The sequence below is a fragment of the Acipenser ruthenus genome, chromosome 33, assembly GCF_902713425.1.
Source record: "Acipenser ruthenus chromosome 33, fAciRut3.2 maternal haplotype, whole genome shotgun sequence".
NCBI classification, from domain to species: Eukaryota; Metazoa; Chordata; class Actinopteri; order Acipenseriformes; family Acipenseridae; genus Acipenser; species Acipenser ruthenus.
Window position 1 is genome coordinate 7,388,707 of NC_081221.1, and position 20,167 is coordinate 7,408,873.

The 20,167-nt window shown below is 36.5% G+C and overlaps 1 protein-coding gene across 3 annotated transcripts in view; it reads left to right on the forward strand.

Moving 5' to 3' along the window:
- Nucleotides 1-19,957, forward strand: part of LOC117433220 (transmembrane protein 106B-like) — a 72,078-nt gene extending 52,121 nt beyond the window's left edge. For 2 of the 3 annotated variants that reach the window (XM_034055296.3, XM_059006695.1), the window contains 4 exons: nt 5,731-5,871; nt 12,017-12,060; nt 18,265-18,318; nt 18,488-19,957. In XM_034055296.3, coding sequence (XP_033911187.1) covers nt 5,731-5,871; nt 12,017-12,060; nt 18,265-18,318; nt 18,488-18,614 — 366 coding nt within the window. In that variant the 3' untranslated portion in view covers nt 18,615-19,957. The remainder of the gene's footprint in view (nt 1-5,730; nt 5,872-12,016; nt 12,061-18,264; nt 18,319-18,487) is intronic. The other variant, XM_059006696.1, reaches the window with a different exon arrangement.
- The last annotated feature ends 210 nt before the right edge of the window (nt 19,958-20,167 follow it).

Sequence of the window (20,167 nt, forward strand, 5' to 3'; positions counted from 1 at the left end):
ACAGCCAAGAATATATATATATATATATATATATATATATATATATATATATATATATATATATATATATACAGACGTGCTCAAATTTGTTGGTACCCTTACAGCTCATTGAAATAATGCTTCATTCCTCCTGAAAAGTGATGACATTAAAAGCTATTTTATCATGTATACTTGCATGCCTTTGGTATGTCATAGAATAAAGCAAAGAAGCTGTGAAAAGAGATGAATTATTGCTTATTCTACAAAGATATTCTAAAATGGCCTGGACACATTTGTTGGTACCCCTTAGAAAAGATAATAAATAATTGGATTATAGTGATATTTCAAACTAATTAGTTTCTTTAATTTGTATCACACATGTCTCCAATCTTGTAATCAGTCATTCAGCCTATTTAAATGGAGAAAAGTAGTCACTGTGCTGTTTGGTATCATTGTGTGCACCACACTGAACATGGACCAGAGAAAGCAAAGGAGAGAGTTGTCTGAGGAGATCAGAAAGAAAATAATAGACAAGCATGGTAAAGGTAAAGGCTACAAGACCATCTCCAAGCAGCTTGATGTTCCTGTGACAACAGTTGCAAATATTATTAAGAAGTTTAAGGTCCATGGAACTGTAGCCAACCTCCCTGGGCGCGGCCGCAAGAGGAAAATCGACCCCAGAGTGAACAGAAGGATAGTGCGAATGATAGAAAAAGAACCAAGGATAACTGCCAAAGAGATACAAGCTGAACTCCAAGGTGAAGGTACGTCAGTTTCTGATCGCACCATCCGTCGCTTTTTGAGCGAAAGTGGGCTCCATGGAAGAAGACCCAGGAGGACCACTTTTGAAAGAAAAACATAAAAAAGCCAGACTGGAATTTGCTAAAATGCATATTGACAAGCCACAATCCTTCTGGGAGAATGTCCTTGAATCTGTGCAGGGCACAATGAAATCTCAAGACTATCAAGGCATTCAGGAGCGAAATGTACTGCCCAGTGTCAGAAAGCTCTGTCTCAGTTGCAGGTCATGGGTCCTCCAACAGGCTAATGACCCAAAACACACAGCTAAAAGCACCCAAGAATGGATAAGAATAAAACATTGGACTATTCGGAAGTGGCCTTCTATGAGTCCTGATCTGAATCCTTTCGAACATCTATGGAAAGAGCTGAAACTTGCAGTCTGGAGAAGGCACCCATCAAACCTGAGACAGCTGGAGCAGTTTGCTCAGGAAGAGTGGGCCAAACTACCTGTTACCAGGTGCAGAGGTCTCATTGAGAGCTACAGAAAACGTTTGATTGCAGTGATTGCCTCTAAAGGTTGTGCAACAAAATATTAGGTTAACGGTCCCATCATTTTTGTCCATGCCATTTTCATTTGTTTTATTATTTACAATATTATGTTGAATAAAAAATCAAAAGCAAAGTCTGATTTCTATTAAATATGGAATAAACAATGGTGGATGCCAATTACTTTTGTCAGTTTCAAGTTATTTCAGAGAATATTGTGCATTCTTCGTTTTTTGTGGAGGGGTACCAACAAATTTGAGCACGTCTGTATATATATATATATATATATATATATATATATATATATATATATATATATATATATATATATACACTACCGGTCAAAAGTTTTAGAACACCCCCATTTTTTCAGTTTTTATTGAAATTTAAGCAGTTCAAGTCCAGTGAATAACCTGAAATGGTACAAAGGTAAGCGGTAAACTGCCAGAGGTTAAAAAAAAAAGTTTAGGTTACCAAAAACTGAAAAATAATGTACATTTCCGAGTTATACAAAAAGGCCTTTTTCAGGGAACAAGTAATGGGTTAACAACTTACAGCTGTTCTGCAGCAATGGAAGTAAATTAAGCCTTGAAAGTTGATGCTAACAATTCCTACAGGTGTCCCAACTTTTGTTGATTACTTACCAACCCTCCGTCTGTATAAAAGCAGTGTTGGAACAGACTGTGTTACTACACCCTCTTAAGCATTATTTGGACAGTATTGTACTGCAGGAAGTAGTATATTGCTCTCATAATGGTGAGAAAAAGGCAATTAACAAAGGAAGACAGACAGACCATTATAACCCTTAAAAGTGTAGGTCTTTCCTTTAGAGAAATTGCAAAGAAAGCCAAGGTGTCAGTGAGTACAGTTTCCTACATCATCAAAAGGCACTTGGAAACTGGAAACTCTGACAGGAAGAGGTCTGGCAGACCCAAAGCCACAACAGAATCAGAAGACAAGTTTCTGAGAGTCAACAGCTTGCGTGATAGGCGGCTCACAGGACAACAGCTTCAAGCACAGCTTCAAGCACACTGGTCGAAGTAAGCAAGTCTCAGTTTCAACTGTGAAGAGAAGACTTCGAGCTGCAGGTTTGACAGGTCGAGTGGCAGTAAGAAAGCCATTGCTAAGATGGCAAAATAAGAAAAAGTGGCTTGCCTGGGCCATGAAGCACCGCCAGTGGACTACTGAAGACTGAAAGATGGTCTTATGGACCGATGAATCAAAATTTGAAATCTTCGGTTCATCACGCAGGGTTTTTGTACGCCGTCAAGTAGGCGAAAGGATGGTTCCTCGGTGTGTGACACCAACTGTCAAACATGGAGGAGGAAGCGTGATGGTCTGGGGCTCTTTTGCTGGATCCAGAGTCGGCGACTTGCACAGAGTGAGTGGCACCCTGAACCAAAACTGCTACCACAGCATTTTGCAGCGCCATGCAATACCCTCTGGTATACGCCTAGTTGGTCAGGGGTTCATCCTACAGCAAGATAATGACCCAAAACATACCTCCAGGCTATGTCAGAACTACCTTAGAAGAAAAGAACAAGACGGTAGGCTTCAAATCATGGAATGGCCAGCACAGTCTCCAGACTTAAACCCCATCGAGCTGGTTTGGGATGAACTGGACAGAAGGGTGAAAGCAAAGAAACCTACAAGTGCAACACATTTGTGGGAACTTCTGCAACAGTGTTGGGAAGAACTTTCCGAACAATATTTGATTTCCATTGTAGAAAGAATGCCACGAGTGTGTTCGGCTGTTATATCTGCAAAAGGTGGCTACTTTGATGAGTCAAAAATTTAGATTAAATTTTGTTAAACAAAATGATTCCATGATTTCTTTTTTTATCTCCAATTGTTTATTTGTTCTATGCTTTAATTTTAGAGTACATTGAGACATTAAACTGCATAAATTTCAATAAAAACTGGAAAAAGGGAGGTGTTCTAAAACTTTTGACCTGTATATGCTTATTATTAAGTACAACACACCTTAGTTGAGTTATGTCAGGTCAATTGCCAAAACCAAAAACCTATACCTCGTTTCCATGGACAGCCAACTCGAGTCGACTTGAGTACGCTCGATTTGGCCTAAATTCTCCCAGGACTCGAGTTGATGGACAACTTGAGTTGTTGAAAAAGGTGGTGTTTCCATACTTTTCAGAGTTACTTGAGTTATCACGTGAGTTGGGCAGGAAATACTACCGATTTTCCCCAGAAATACTTGCAAGTTAAAGGTCAACATGTGAATTCATTGCAGACAGTATACAGTCAAATTGTCAAAGATTTCAAAGATAAATCCATTTAGATATTTTTTTGCATTTTTTTCACGCAGTACATCTACATACATTGCTCTATATCACTACATAATCATCGATATACTGTAAAGCCATACATATTTGTGACAGAAATATTTGGCGAATCGCACCCATAAAACCTATTTTGCTCGAGAAATGTTGGCAAACTGTTGCAGTATACGAAGCATGTATTGTTAGTGGAATTTGGTATTCGTGCCACAAATGTTTGGGTTTTTTTTTGTTTTCACACGCGAAATACTCATAATAAAAGGTTTGCAAATATTTATGGCTTCAGGGTTTGTATATTTATAGAAGAGGCTGTGTGGTCCAGTGGTTAAATGGCTTGTAACCAGGAGGTCCCCAGTTCAAATCCCAGCTCAGCCACTAACTCATTGTGTGACCCTGAGCAAGTCACTTAACCTCCTTGTGCTCCGTTTTTCGGGTGAGACGTTGTTGTAAGTGATCTGCAACTGATTCATAGTTCACACACCCTAGTCTCTGTAAGTCACCTTGGATAAAGGCGTCTGCTAAATAAACAACTCATAATAATAATTATATATATTACTGCATCTGACAAAGAAACGCCTTATACTTGTATTCATGTTTTCAAATCTTTTTATTCAGTAAATATGGCTCTCTCACCATGCTTGTTTTTGGTGTTCATGACACTGGGTGTATAATTACCGTATAATTGAACATTTTGGTGGAGAAATTTATTTTGGCTTTATTGGCAGTTTTGATTGGATCACCAATAATATTTCCACCAATCAGATGGTTGCATACAGTGCTTGTAACAATCCCACTCTGGCAGACTGGTATGCATAACAGGTTAAAGAAGCGAAATAACATGGAAATAATGTGTCAAATGTCAACGTGGATATGAGAATGGCAGTGATGAAGCCAATTTGCTTGAAAACATTAAAAGCAGACCGGAATTTTCCATCAAAGGATTTAAAAAATCTGGAATTAATGATGCGATCAGAAACCCAGAGGCAGTGTAAACTGCGCCTGATACTGTAGTAGGACTGTTCTTGTTTTATGTTAAGCATTTTTGTGTTTTTTTTTTTACAAGGGTTAAATTAATTAACAGCCACAATATTTTATGCCAGACTTGTAAGAAAGTCTGTAACAAAATGGTTGATTGTTATTGTCAATACGTTGTAGATACTATTACTGAAGACACCCATTGTGCAGGTATCGCAAAGTCCATAAACAAAACAAAACATTACAATAAATGAGTATAACACTGAGCTGATTTTACTGACATAGTTGGTTGTTTTTGCCGATTGCTTTTTCATTTAAAGGGTTGCTGCCGAGACGAATCGATTTAAGATTGCTTTTTCAGAGGTTTCAGTTAACATGAAGAGAAAATAGATCAGACCCATTTAAGTAAATTCGAGGGCATCTTAAATTCAAAGGAATACGGTAAATGTTTTGTAACAAGAGGACTCAGATGCCAGGGCTAGTGGCTAGTTATTGTTAGGAGCCAAACATAACCACTTTTAAATTGATAAAACCTTAAAATAACTTCTGTTCAGTGAAATGCAGCAGGCAGCAGCTTTCTGGAGCTGTCAGAGGGAGTGTGTGCACACTGCTATTGTATAATATTACTCAGACAAACAAACTTTCTGAATTTCCAATAACACTCTTATACAGTAAAACATAAATGAACTGCTTATCAGAGTGAGTGGAAACTAAAAGACACATGACTGCTTATTTAAAGAACCCCTGTCATTGACTTGTATTTGAGAACCACAATGGGTAATGGTCCTAAAAAATATCATTGTTTTCACAGCGTCTAAGTTGTAACACATTATCTTAGGCTGGGTATGTCATTGGCAATGTAGTAAGGCCTTTTTAATGTTATTTACTAAATTGAAATGTGTTGCAGTAAAATGGGAATAACTAGTTAATCAAAATGGTTACAATGGATTCAACAAGATATGTGCTTTATTTTAATATGTTACAATGTGGGAATTATGTAGGGGGGCTGTTAATGATCCCTTTGTCCATAGTAATCATTTGTCTGTTTGTTTTTAAAGAATGTCCTTTTTCAAAAGTTAGTTTTTATGGATTTAATGCATGAAACTGTTTTAAAATGCTTTATAAATAACTTGTAACATTTTATTTTTTATTTTTTACCAAATGTTTTTTCTAATTTAATTTCTCTCCCCAGAACATTGTGGAAATCAGCAACGATAACTTCTACAGCATCCGTGTCTCCAGTCTCAGTCTGCAGGTTCTGTGGTATGAAACCATGGTTGGGAAAGTGAAGAGCGAAAATATTACTATCGTCAAACCTCTCAGCAAGAACCGGGTAATGTAATGGGGGGGCTGTAACTGAAACCATGGCCAGAGATCGGGTAGGGCTTGAGTTAGCAGAACTGTCCATTTAGCTTGATTGTTGCTGTTGTTACGGCTCCAGGCCTCTAATAAGGTTAAACCTTTAGTCTACATTTAAAATGTACTAGAGTCCCAGATTGAGAGGGAGAGGGAATTCCACAGTCTGGAAGCAAACAAAATCTATCAAAATAATCTCCTAAATCTTTTGCACTTTGATTAGATACATATGCCTGTGCAGTTTTTGAAATTGAAATGGTGAAAATTGAAATGGTGGAAATGACAAATGACTGCTTCCTAACGCAATTTGTCAAGGCACCGACTAGAGGGGAGGCATGCCTTGATTTAGTCTTTTCAAATAATGAAGACAGAATAACTAAAACAGAGGTCAGAGAGCCATTGGCAAACTCAGACCACAACATGGTCTCATTTGAAATATTTTTTAAAACCCCAAAAGTAATGACTAAAGCTAAGGTTTACAATTTTAGAAAAGCAAACTATGAAGGTATGAAACGGAGACTAACAGAAGTAGATTGGAGTAAAATAGAGAAAACATCCACAGAAAAAGGATGGCTGTTTTTTAAAAATGTAGTAGTACAGGCGCAAAACAATTACATCCCAAAAGTAGACAAATCTAAATCTAAAACAAAATGGCCAAAATGGTTTAATAGATCAATTTAAAAAAATATTCCGCGAAAAAAGGCACTTTACAGAGCGTTTAAAAGGGACCAAAAACAAAGCACACAGAAAGAGTACTTGGAACTGCAAACACAAGTCAAAAAGGAAGTTAGAAAGGCCAAGAGAGAGATAGAAATCAGTATTGCTAAGGGGGCTAAAACCAATTCCAAAATGTTTTTCCAATATTATAACAGCAAGAGAACATTCAAAGAGGAGGTTAAATGTCTAAGAGACACAAATGGCAAAATCATAGATCAAGAAAAAAAAATAGCAAATATATTAAATGATTACTTTTCACAGGTTTTTACAAAGGAGGACACGGACAACATGCCCCACATGTCGACCTGTTCCTATCCAGTTTTAAATAACTTTAGCATAACAGAGGCAGAAGTGTTAAAGGGACTAGGAGCTCTTAAAATAAACAAATCCCCTGGGCCGGATGAGATCCTCCCAATAGTACTCAAAGAAATGAAAGAAGTTATTTACAAGCCGCTAACCAAGATCATGCAACAGTCTCTTGACACAGGGGTTGTACCGACAGACTGGAAAATAGCAAACGTAATACCGATCCACAAAAAGGGAGACAAAACTGAACCAGGTAACTACAGACCAATAAGCCTGACTTCTATTATATGTAAACTTATGGAAACTATAATAAGATCCAAAATGGAAAATTACCTATATGGTAACAATATCCTGGGAGACAGCCAGCATGGTTTTAGGAAAGGGAGATCATGTCTAACTAACCTACTTGACTTTTTTGAGGATGCAACATTGAAAATGGACAACTGCAAAGCATACGACATGGTCTATTTAGATTTCCAGAAAGCTTTTGACAAAGTCCCGCATAAAAGATTAATTCTCAAACTGAACGCAGTAGGGATTCAAGGAAATTCATGCACATGGATTAGGGAGTGGTTAACATGTAGAAAACAGTAAGTACTGATTAGAGGAGAAACCTCGAAATGGAGTGAGGTAACCAGTGGTGTACCACAGGGATCAGTACTAGGTCCTCTGCTATTCCTAATCTACATTAATGATTTAGACTCTGATATAGTAAGCAAACTCGTTAAATTTGCAGACGACACAAAAATAGGAGGAGTGGCAGACACTGTTGAAGCAGCAAAGGTCATTCAAAATGATCTAGACAGCATTCAAAATTGGGCAGACACATGGCAAATGAAATTTAATAGAGAAAAGTGTAAAGTATTGCATGCGGGCAATAAAAATGTGCATTATAAATATCATATGGGAGATAGTGAAATTGAAGAAGGGAACTATGAAAAAGACCTAGGAGTTTATGTTGACTCAGAAATGTCTTCATCTATACAATGTGGGGAAGCTATAAAAAAGGCTAACAAGATGCTTGGATATATTGTGAGAAGTGTTGAATTTAAATCAAGGGAAGTAATGTTAAAACTCTACAATGCATTAGTAAGACCTCACCTAGAATATTGTGTTCAGTTCTGGTCACCTCGTTACAAAAAGGATATTGCTGCTCTAGAAAGAGTGCAAAGAAGAGCAACCAGAATTATCCCGGGTTTAAAAGGCATGTCGTATGCAGACAGGCTAAAAGAATTGAATCTATTCAGTCTTGAACAAAGGAGACTACGCGGAGATCTGATTCAAACATTCAAAATCCTAAAAGGTATAGACAATGTCAACCCGGGGGACTTCTTTGACTTGAAAAAAGAAAAAAGGACCAGGGGTCATAAATGGAGATTAGATAAAGGGGCATTCAGAACAGAAAATAGGAGGCACTTTTTTACACAGAGAATTGTGAGGGTCTGGAACCAACTCCCCAGTAATGTTGTTGAAGCTGACACCCTGGGATCCTTCAAGAAGCTGCTTGATGAGATTCTGGGATCAATAAGCTACTAACAACCAAACGAGCAAGATGGGTTGAATGGCCTCCTCTCGTTTGTAAACTTTCTTATGTTCTTATGTTCTTATGTTTTTAAAGAAGCATGGGTTATAGCAGTGGTGTGCAAAGTGGGGGGGTGCGGAGTCAATAAGGGGGCCGCGACTATGACTAAAGGGGCAGTTCTGTAAACTTTTTTTTTTTTAAAAAGGATAGAACATTTTAAATAAATACATAAACGACCGCTAATTAGTCCAAGTTGTTACCTTTCAAATGAGCCATTGACGATCACTCAAGGACAGGATGGAAATGATGTTTGAAGTGCCGAGTGTCAGTGAAACTGCAGTGAACAGAGCCGAAATGAAGGCTGCCATGTATGGGGCGACAAGTGTAAAAAAAGCACTAATGTAACAGGAGTTTTTTTCACAGATTTAATGTAAATCGCATATTTCTTCCTAGATTAAACCAAAAAAATTCCAGATTGAGCTAAATACAAAAATGTTAACAAACACATTCTTAAAGGTCGGAGTGTAAGCAGCCCTACAGGAATGCCAATTCAAACACGTCAATGAGCGTGGGCTTGCATGTTCGCTTCAGATGTACCAGTAGCTGGCAAAATACATTTATTTTTTCAGATTTCTTTTTTTGATTTAATTGCTGAACGATAATGTTTTTCAGATGTATCTGTTAGGTAAATGTTGAATCACCAAGTTAAAAAAAAAAAAGATGTATTTTTTCACAAATTTATTTTTTGGAAAGCCAAATGTTGACTTGCCAAGTTTAAAAAAATAGTTAATGTGTTCACTCACTAAGTGTAAAATGTTGAATTTGTGATACACTTATGTATTTAGCTAAATCTGGACTTTTTGTGGTTAAATCTAGGAAAAAATATGCAATTTACATTAAATCCGTTAAAATATAAAGTTAAGTTTTGATATCTGTATCATCGGGGGGGGGGCATCACATAAAAAGTTTGCGCACCACTGGGTTATAGCAAGCTTCTATTGTCATTTTAAAACCCGACATCTGGTACTACACTAGGTTAAAGAAAGATCGCTTTGCCTTCAAGGAGTCTAGTACTGCTTTACCTCCTCGGTCATTTCACCCTAACAGTGTCTTCATGTTCCTGGCAGAGAGCATGTTCAGTCAATAGGGGAAGCAGCTTGTTGGTTACTGATGGGGAAAGTGAAAAGGTGGGGACAATTTCACCCTCCAAGTGAAAAACACATTTCAGTTTAGTTAGTAACATTAAAATGCCTAAAACAGAGTAAACAGATAATTCTTTAACCTAGTGTTGTACCAGATATCATGTTTTAAAACGAAAATACAGTATTCCTTCGAATTTAAGACACACTTTTTTAACCATTATTTAACCATGACTGGTCAATTTGACCGGCATGTTAAATATAACATAAATATAATAATGAAAGGACAAACAATTGAATATAAGTCATAGTTTTATTCAGGAACGTCATATAAAGCATTGTAAAATGAAATAAACAAATATTTGAAAATATATCATATACATACAAAACTGTACGACTGAAACAATGTAAATGTCAGTTTTCTAAAATAAATGGTTTCCTACATAGCAACGGGCATATACACAAGCTATGTGTTTATATACAGACATAATATAATCTAAATGACATGAATAAATAAACATTTGAACAGAATGGGCTTCATTTACAATTGTTTACAAAGTCTAAGTGCTGGCACAAATCACACAGACACTTACCGCATTGCCCATCTTTGCTGCATCAGAATCTTGTTTGGTAAAGTTTGCAGTAATTCCAAACATTGCTTTGCTGTCCAGCGATCCATTTGCAATGTGTATTGGGGAAGCAATGAATTTCTTAAAAAAATGAGTGACTTATAGTACCGGTGCAGACAGACAGCCTGGTGCCGTGAGCTGTCAAGGCTGATTGATTATTATTATTTATTTCTTAGCAGACGCCCTTATCCAGGGTGACTTACAATTGTTACAAGATATCACATTATTTTTACATACAATTACATTATTTTTTACATACAATTACCCATTTATACAGTTGGGGTTTTACTGGAGCAATCTAGGTAAAGTATCTTGCTCAAGAGTACAGCAGCAGTGTCCCTCACCTGGGATTGAACACACAACCCTCCGGTCAGGAGTCCAGAGCCCTGACCACTACTCCACACTGCTGTCCTACCATTGATGGGTAATAGAAATGTCAAGACTGCTCAATTGAGGAATGTAGACTGATATAATCAAACCAATACAGCTGCAATTCCCAACTCATAAACACAAATAATACTGCAACATTTAATTGTTATAATATTTTATATGTGTCGGTCAATTTGACTGTGTCTGGTCAGAATAGGTATGACACACGCACAGCAATTTAAATTTAAATTCCAAAAACAGATCACCTTGATCGTTCTAGTGTTAAATTTGAGTACAGTATAGTGGAGATTAGATAAAGGGGCATTCAGAACAGAAAATAAGAGGCACTTTTTTACACAGAGAATTGTGAGGGTCTGGAACCAACTCCCCAGTAATGTTGTTGAAGCTGACACCCTGGGATCCTTCAAGAAGCTGCTTGATGAGATTCTGGGATCAATAAGCTACTAACAACCAAACGAGCAAGATGGGCTGAATGGCCTCCTCTCGTTTGTAAACTTTCTTATGTTGTTATGTTCTTATGTCAGTTTTGTACGATACAACAGCTTAATTGAGGTTATACCTTTATAAATACAGATTTATTTGATATTTTTTCCCTCAAATTGAGGGTGGTAAATTTGGGTTGCGTCTTAAATTTGAGGGTGTCACGGTACACGTGTTTCTTTCAAAGCTGAACATTTGAGACCTGTGTACTGAATACATGTGCATGGCAGAGAAAATTAAAGGAACTATTAGTCCAGGAGATGGAGAGTAAACCAAGATTTATTTTGTACAACAGGAAGAGCTCTGGACAAAAAATGAGGCCATTCATTAAACATGGTGTTTCATCCCTCACATTTACCTTGTCACTTTTCTTTGTTATTTTTATACAAATATAACAGTATCTCGCATGTTTACTTCACACATTGCACTATAGCCCCTCAAGCAAACAGTACAGAAATAAAAAAGCCAAGTGGTCTTGGAATGCAAGTACTGTAATAATTAAGCCATCTTAAGTTAGTTTCCTATTAGAACTCCCATTCTGATTTTTCTTTGTGTGTGTTCTGTTTTGTTGAACCATCATAAGTTCTCACAAGGTAGAAGTGGTCTAGTTTCTTTTAAAGTAGACTTACTCCAATCCTGAACCCTGTTGATACAGGACCCTGTTCAGTGTACTTCAGTGTACTATACTATAAAAATGCCTTGTCGGCTCTTTGTTTTAATACTACTTTACATTTCCTTATAAAATCATAAACCCACATGAGACACTTATAAATGTTTCTGTATCAAAGTTCATACAGCTGCTATCAGAAAGCATTTCAGTAAATTGTGTGGCTTAGTTTATATGTTAGTTGGACTGTCTGGGTCTAGATTAGTAAGAATCTACTGTGCTGTAGTTCCACATTATAACTTTTATTATTTATTTCTGTTTTGTTTTTACAGTTTTCTTATACAGTTGGAATCCAAGTCAATGATCCTGGAATTCAGTAAGCACTTACTGTTCTTGTTTCTTTTTTCTTTATAAAACGTACTGCACTGGGGTGGTTTTCTGCAAAAGCGCTTAATGTTTTCACCTAAAAACTTCACCTCTTTGTACATAATGTGCATCCTGTTTGCCATTTTCTGTCATTAGATGCCAAATCAAACTGTTAACATGTGTAATATAAACTGATGCATGAACTTCCAATCTATGTTGCAGAAACTTTATAATTCACATTTTAATAATTCAATGACAAACATTTCAGCTAGAAGTCTTTCTCAAAGCCCTCAATGTTGAAATTAATTTTGATTCACATACTTAAATCACTGGATGATGTGAACTCCACCCCCAATTGATAAAGTGTGAAGGCTCTCTTAATGCAATTTTAAGAGAGTCCCTGAGTGGCTCATCCAGTTAAAGTGCTGTCGCTGGGAGTGCAGGATGAGTTATACCGCTTGGACCGTGGCAGTTTGCATCTGGGCTATGCAAAGAGGCAGAACTTTGCTGGGGACTCCGAAGGGGCCGTCACATTGGCTCTGACCTTCCCAGGTGGGGGATGGGAAACAGTCAGGGACCCTACTGGCTAGACACTGGGATTAGTAGTCTGCCCACCTCTGCTCTGGATTGCTCGGCGTAAAAGCGATTCTGGCTTTAGGTTTGTGAGATCGGAGGATGCTCACACGCCCTGAGAATGTCTGTGCTGTGTGGGACCTGCTGCGGTGAGGAGAAAAAACATAATTGGACATTTCCAATTAGGGGGAAAAATAAATAAAAATAATAATTGGTCACTCTAAATTAAATATATATATATATATATATAATTGTAGTAAAAATAAATGAATTCCTGAAATCGGTATTGTCCTGAATAAAGTCCAATTTGAATGATTGTTTCATGCAAAACTATTTTTAAATAAAGACTGATTTCACACTGTATACATCGACATGTTATTATTAGTTTATTTAGCAGACGCCTTTATCCAAGGCGATTTACAGAGACTAGGGTGTGTGAACTATGCATCAGCTGCAGGTCACTTACAAATACGTCTCAACCGAAAGACGGAGCACAAGGAGGTTAAGTGACTTGTTCAGGGTCACACAATGAGTCAGTGGCTGAGGTGGGATTTGAACCGGGGACCTCCTGGTTAGAAGCCCTTTTCTTTAACCACTGGACCACACAGCCTCCACTCAAAGTAGCAACCATTTTAGTGGCCATGGTGACCGTTTTTTTTTTCTTTTGGCAACTAAATATTTTTACTTTGTGCTGTATTTTTAAAAAAAAAAACATATGCACGTTTCTCAATATTTAATATCAATTTGTATTTTTGTATTATTATTATTATTAAAATACCTTTGGGCCCATGTTAAACATAATACGGCTTTTTAGTGCCTACGTCACAGGCGCATCTATCCATACAGATCGTTATGTTGCTGTATGCGGAATCTCTAGACACATAAAAAAAAAAAAAAAAGAAAATGCATCTAAATATTTTTATTACGATTTTCACTACATCAGTTTAAATGGAAGTGGCAAACTGATCACTTCATGTGCAAGTATTTAATTATGTAAACAGGTAAGCTTCACAGCCTACAACTACTGTACAATCAGAAACGTTTGTTTTATTTTCGGCATGTTTTCGTCCCGGCATTACAGGACAGCAAATACAATGAATAAAATAAAATAATGCAGATTTTGCATACCTTTTGAAAATAAAGTTTAACAACAATTCATCTTTTTTCTTCTAACCTTGTAGAAGTTGTTTGTTTGTTTGTTTGTTTGTTTATTTACATATTATTTCTGATACAGCATGTTGTACATTGAGAGGTTTCCTGGCTTTATGGAGCGCCTGACACGAGTCGCGTTGGTAAAGTTGAGTGCTTTCACTTCAGTGAAAAATCAGGCACGTCAGAAAAAAATCACATATATTGCAAGTCACGGGCATTAAAAAATAAATAAATAAAATAAAATAAACAGTATCTGTGAATAAATCCCAGCTTTAATAATAATAATAATAATAATAATAATAATAATAATAATAATAATAATAATAATAATATACAATCATGTATCTGCGTCTTGATAAAACCCATCTCTGCACTTCTAAAGTATTACAGTATTGTGGTTATTATATTTTAGATTTGTCTGTGTATAAATTATAATTGTAATTGTGAGTATTACTGTAACTTATACTGTAAGTACAGCTATGTTTACCATGAACATGTTCGCTGCAGCTGGTTCTTGAGATCCATCTTGGCAGCTGCCGATGTACAGCAGCCAGACACTTTTCTCGTCATCTAGGCTTAAAATTTAAGCGCCACTTTGGCAATTAAAAACATGATAGCCGCTTGTCTTTCATACAGTCGTGGTAGTGGCATCCCACAACCACACAACTCATTGTCATTTTGGGAAAATGACTTATACAATGTACGGTAGTTACAATTAAAAGCACGTCAATTACAAATGGAAACACTGTGTGACAGTTTGTTTTCAGCGGCTCCGAGGCTATGTGCGTGTGCACCAACTTACCCGGATGTCCATGCAAACCTATTAGAAGATTAATAAAATGTCATCAAACAGACAGCAAAAAATACTGTCTTTTATTTCAAAGACAAATAAAGTTACACCAGTATCTCTAAGCAGCAGCAATACAAACGAAGCGAATGAGTCAGAAATTACAGAAGAACACAGTTCAAATTTTAACCCCATGACTTTGGAGTTTTCGTGTTGTGAATGTGTTCAACCAAAAGCTCACATGAGGTTTCAGCCATCATGGTGCCAACAGTTCAAATGATTAGTTAACGAATCTGGGGTAATGTACAGCAGCTACCGTAAGCAAGCATAGTAACGAAATTACTGTTCACTATTACCTTGGACTGCGTTTAAAAAAAAAAAAAAAAAAAAAAAACTTGTTTTTTTCAGTGCAGAGAAACAAATTTGCAAAAGTATTGCATATACACCCACCCCTCGTTATATCGCCCCTCGCTATACTGCGGATTCGGCTATATCGTGGTCCTGGAGTTGGCTCCCCATTTTTACTGTCTAACTGCGTATTCCTTAGCTGCAATATACATAGGCACTAAGAATTACTGTTCGTTTTATTTCGTACTGCACACCACAAACAACAATATACAAAACAATTAATAACAGAGCATTAATATCGTACTGTTATCAAATACACACGTATTGCACAAAAACACAAAGCAAATTAAATATATATTTGCTGAAGCGGTTTTTATTTTAGCCAACAAGGTGTTCACGTGTGGCAGCAATGCACTAGCAAAAGTCACAAGGCAGTGACGTCAGCTCCCTAGCAACACCTCCTATGTTGTGAATGGATTCTTTCAATGCAGCGGGGTTGTGCACTTGAGAAAGGACAGGAAGAATCATGAAATTAATTGGACTCAAGATGATGAGAAGCAATTACCCTCCGCTGTACGAATTAAAACGGTGTGCTGCTTTTTATATGAAAAAGCAGGTTGCGTAGAGGATTTATACTGGACCCTGACGCCCCCGATAAAACGAGGAAGTGGTTGTACAGTATTTGTTATTAGCCTGTTTGTTTTTTTATGGGTCTCTCGCTATAATATATATATATATATATATATATATATATATATATATATATATATATATATAGGTCGCGCCTATATATAGCACCTTTATATTGGACCCTGACACCCGCGATATATCGAGTGGGTGCTGTATATGGAAATAAAACATACTTAGAGGTGCACATTATTGTTTAAGTTAAAAATGTATACATTAATATTATATTATTTTGAACAATAGTTTTTTATTTATATTTAATAAATTTCAATGCAGTTATGGGCAACCATTTTCTTTTTCTGGCTACCATAAAGAAAAAAATAGGAGCCTGCTGGTGCCTAAAATAAAAAGCTTACTTCGAGCACTGCTTTGCACAGAGGGTTACCTAGCACTGTTATTGATGCTGAATCACTGGGATCCTTTAAGACCTAAAATTTTGAGATCAATCAAGCACTAGGAAACGGATGAGCATAGATTTGCCGAATGGCCTCCTCTAGTTCATACAGTGCTTACGAGAGCTTACAGGAGTGTCAGTTCAGCAGTCATAAAGGGTCTCCTCCTCTCATTTTTTGTTCCCCCTATCCAACTTCCTCATGAAATAGGTTAAACATGAAATTAAGAATCCCTTTAGTCAGACAAGTAAAAGACCAGTTAATAGAATATCGGTAATACAAAATGTCATTCTCTTTTCCTGTTCGACCAATAAAAAATATAAGAACAAAAGAAAATGTATGAGAGGAGGCCATTCAGCTCATCAGTGCTGGTCTGGTTCCTAGTAGCTGACTGATCTCTGAAGTTTGTCAAGTCGGGTCTTAAAAGATCCTAGTGCCAACAACATGGCTCGGTAACCCATTCACTATGTACAGAAGTGTCTCCTTCCCTCATGTATTGGATAAGGTTAACTATGGCAACTACTTTTAAGATTTTAAAGATCAAGTCTCCACTAATTTATCTTTGTTCTCTGCTAAATAGCTTCAGTTCATTCAGCCTTTCTTTGTAGCTCATTCATTTAAGCCCTGGGATTAGTCTGGTTGCTCTTCTTTGGACTCCAGGGCCACAGTGTCCCTTTGGTACTGTGGTGACCAGAACTGGACCCAGTACAGTAAGTGCGGTCTCACCAGAGCATTATACAACCTCATCTTAACCTTCTTTGATTTGTACTTAACACTGTTGGCTATAAAGCCAAGCATGCTGTTTACCTCCAAAGTGTTGAATCAGTCACTTTATATGATCATGCTGAAGATATAAAACTTTAATCATTAACATAACCATTCTTTCTAAAAGGAGAATGTAACAGGCGTCACAACCCAAGATGTTACTGGCAGGAATTAGAGACTTGGTGTCAGAAGCCACAGTGAAGCGCTGTTGCGCATGTTCAATAGACACAAATCGAACAAACAAAACACAGGAACAAATAAACAGAGCACGAGGGCCAAAATAAAGATTTAAATAAAACAAGAATACTTAATATAGACTGGGCATTCGCCTTCACTATAATTACAAACACAGGTTAGAACACCCTCCACCAAACAAAGGATCACTCCTCCCTTATATACAAATGGCCATTCTCCAGTTAGCACTTAGTTACCTAATTGGAGAATGGCCACACCTGTGATTGTTGGTAGGGACAGTTTTAACCCCATCCCTGCCAACCTTACATTACCCCACACTCTATTTACACCAGCAGGGCTTTTCTCCTGCCACAGAGAAAAACACCTATTGAATTTACAAAACCTGAAAGAAATATCGGTAACGCGTTATATTGCGTGGCATAAATTTATATTAAATAGATATGCAATTGCATATTAAATTAATGTTCAAATAATATTTAATAGATATGCAATTGCATATTAAATTTACGTTCAATTATTCCTTGTTACTTTCCATTAACATGTAAATAAGATTAACTGTATTTTCATTTAAAAACATGTAAACAATGGGAAATTATTACATATTTTCAAGGGTAACAAAACATAATATAAATGGACGTGATATGCAATTACATTTTCAATCGACATTTGGTTAACATTTAGCAAGAAACCAGCTATTGCATATCTATTAAATATTAATTTAACATTAATTAATATGCAATTGCATATCTATTTAATATTAATTTATGCCATGCAATATAAAGCGTTACCAAAATATCTTAGGAATGTCATTCAAGGGCTCTTATTTATTTTTAAGTAGTAGTTTTGTAACATTAAAGGGTGTACTCTTTTCAGATAAAATGGTGCTAGTGGAGTAAAGGCTTTGGAACTTCCCCTTGTTTATTAATCATGAAACAGTGCCCCCTTCTGGTGAACTTTTAAACTCAGGATCTCTGACACAGTTTGTCATGTTGCCTGGTGCAGTTTAATACTTTTGTACAAGAAAAATAACAGTTAAAAAAAAGTACACATAAAGTCAGATTGTTAATGCATTTACTCTTACCAGGTTAGTGCCATTTAACATATTCTATGTATATACTGTGTATAGATACAATATCATAAACTGCTCACTGTTAATTCCCTTGTACAGATTTGTTTATTTTTATTTTTAGAATAAAACTTTTTTGATGGCTAATTACATGTTACAGTAGTAATAGCTGTGGCAGTTGCATGTTCTCAAAGTGTGTGAATGATCTTAGCATTTAATTTGCTAAACACTTTTTTTGTATTTTTACAGCAATTACTGCACAATGTCTTCAATCAAGATTCACACTATGTTTTTTCATATTCAGTAAGTGTCAAATAGATTGTATTACATAGCCGGGCTTCTGTGAAGAAGGCAGTCAAAATACAACAAATTGATTTTGTATTAAACTTGTGTCTTAAAAATACATAATTGTAGCAGACTGAGTAGATTTTTAAACAATTTCTGAACGTACCTCTTTTTCCGTCCTGCACAGGGGGTCGATTACTGCTTCATACCTGGCCCGCTCAGAAGAGCTGTCCCTTGATACCTATGAGTTTGTAGACTGTGGAGCCAACACCACCACCCCACACAGCTTCAACCCTCCAGGCAGTGAGCAGTGATGAGCAACAGTCTCATTAACCCACAACAAGCCCCCTACCTTCACAATAGCTAAAGTAATCCAAATAATGTTGGCTATTAAACCTACTGTGATCATTTTGAAAAAAAGGGACTTTTCAAGGGAATTTGAATATTAATTTTATAGAGTTACATCAGGAATTAGCAAAACTGTTATACAATTAGTTTTTAAGAAATAAAACATTTTGTATTACTTTAGTAGTAGTACAGTATAATCAAGTTACATATACTAATTATAATATAATTATTTTATTAATGCAATACTGTATATTACTCGCTGTCATTTCTTTTTTTTTTTTTTTTTACTTTGTGTGGTTGATTGTGTCTTTAACTTTACTGCATTTGGTGGCTACAGTAGCAAAACAAAAACCAAAAAACAGTCCTTAACACAGTCTTTATATGAACATGGCCCACAGTAACCAAGAAAACATTATTCATTTTGTTTTATAATAAGGGTTATAATGTTCTAATGTCCTCTACATTTAGTGGCTATTTATACGTACTGGTTTTCTGGTAATAGCTACAGCAAATTCATTTGTTGAAAATTTCTCCAGAGACTGCCCGGAGCACAGCTACACCGCTACATGCAGACAGTGATAGTAGAGCATGTGTTTTCCTTTACCTGATCCTAGCTAGTACCTTGATGTTATTTTTTAGAAGGGTTGCTTTGGGTAGTTTTCTGGCAGCCTGGAGAGATTGTCAGCTAATTTGAGAAAAGGTTTAATGAACATCCAACTTAATAAAAACAGTCCTGAAGCATTCCTTAAAACAGCTGATGAATGAAACCTAGCCAAGAAACTTCCCAGTATTTTTTTATTGAACACAAACCAGTGAACGCTGTACTGTGTGTGTAAGTGGCACAATTTCTGGGAACTTTTATTCACGTATAACATAAGCCATGTATCGCATTATTTGAATGGCTTTGCAAAAATGCTTCTGCAGTTTTTTCCCTTTACTTTTGTCCTGTTTTATTTTATAGACAAACAATTAGCTACTGCAGAAGTAACTAGAACATTGCTTTTATAGTTCAAAATATTTGTATCAGTGTGAAGAGTGTCCTGTCTCTGTCTGGCAAATGTTCCATGGAGAAGTGGATTCTGAACAGATAGAGCATGCGGTGTGACAGTTGAGTCATGCTTATTATACTGGCCGACTGGTCATGCTTTCTCTCCATTCTCCCGTGCCCGCTCCTTCTCTTATTATTTGCACTTACTGTAAACTGTACTTAAATATTAATCATTGTAATATCGTACTGCCCTGTAACACCTATAAGTTGCCTTTGATAAAGGTGTCTGCCAAATAAATAAATAAACAAATAAATAAATAATTATGCATTGCCCATTTGTGTGATAGCAGTTTCAGTATCATGACAGTCCACAGGATGTCACTCCTAGCACTTACATTGTTCTTTGCTTAAATGGCAGCACAAGAAATCTGCCCGGAACCTTAAATGTATTAATTTTCAGAGAATCCTAATGAGAGATGTGATATATTTTTTCAGAGGGGGGTGACAGTCAGCTACAGTTTGCTGCAGTGT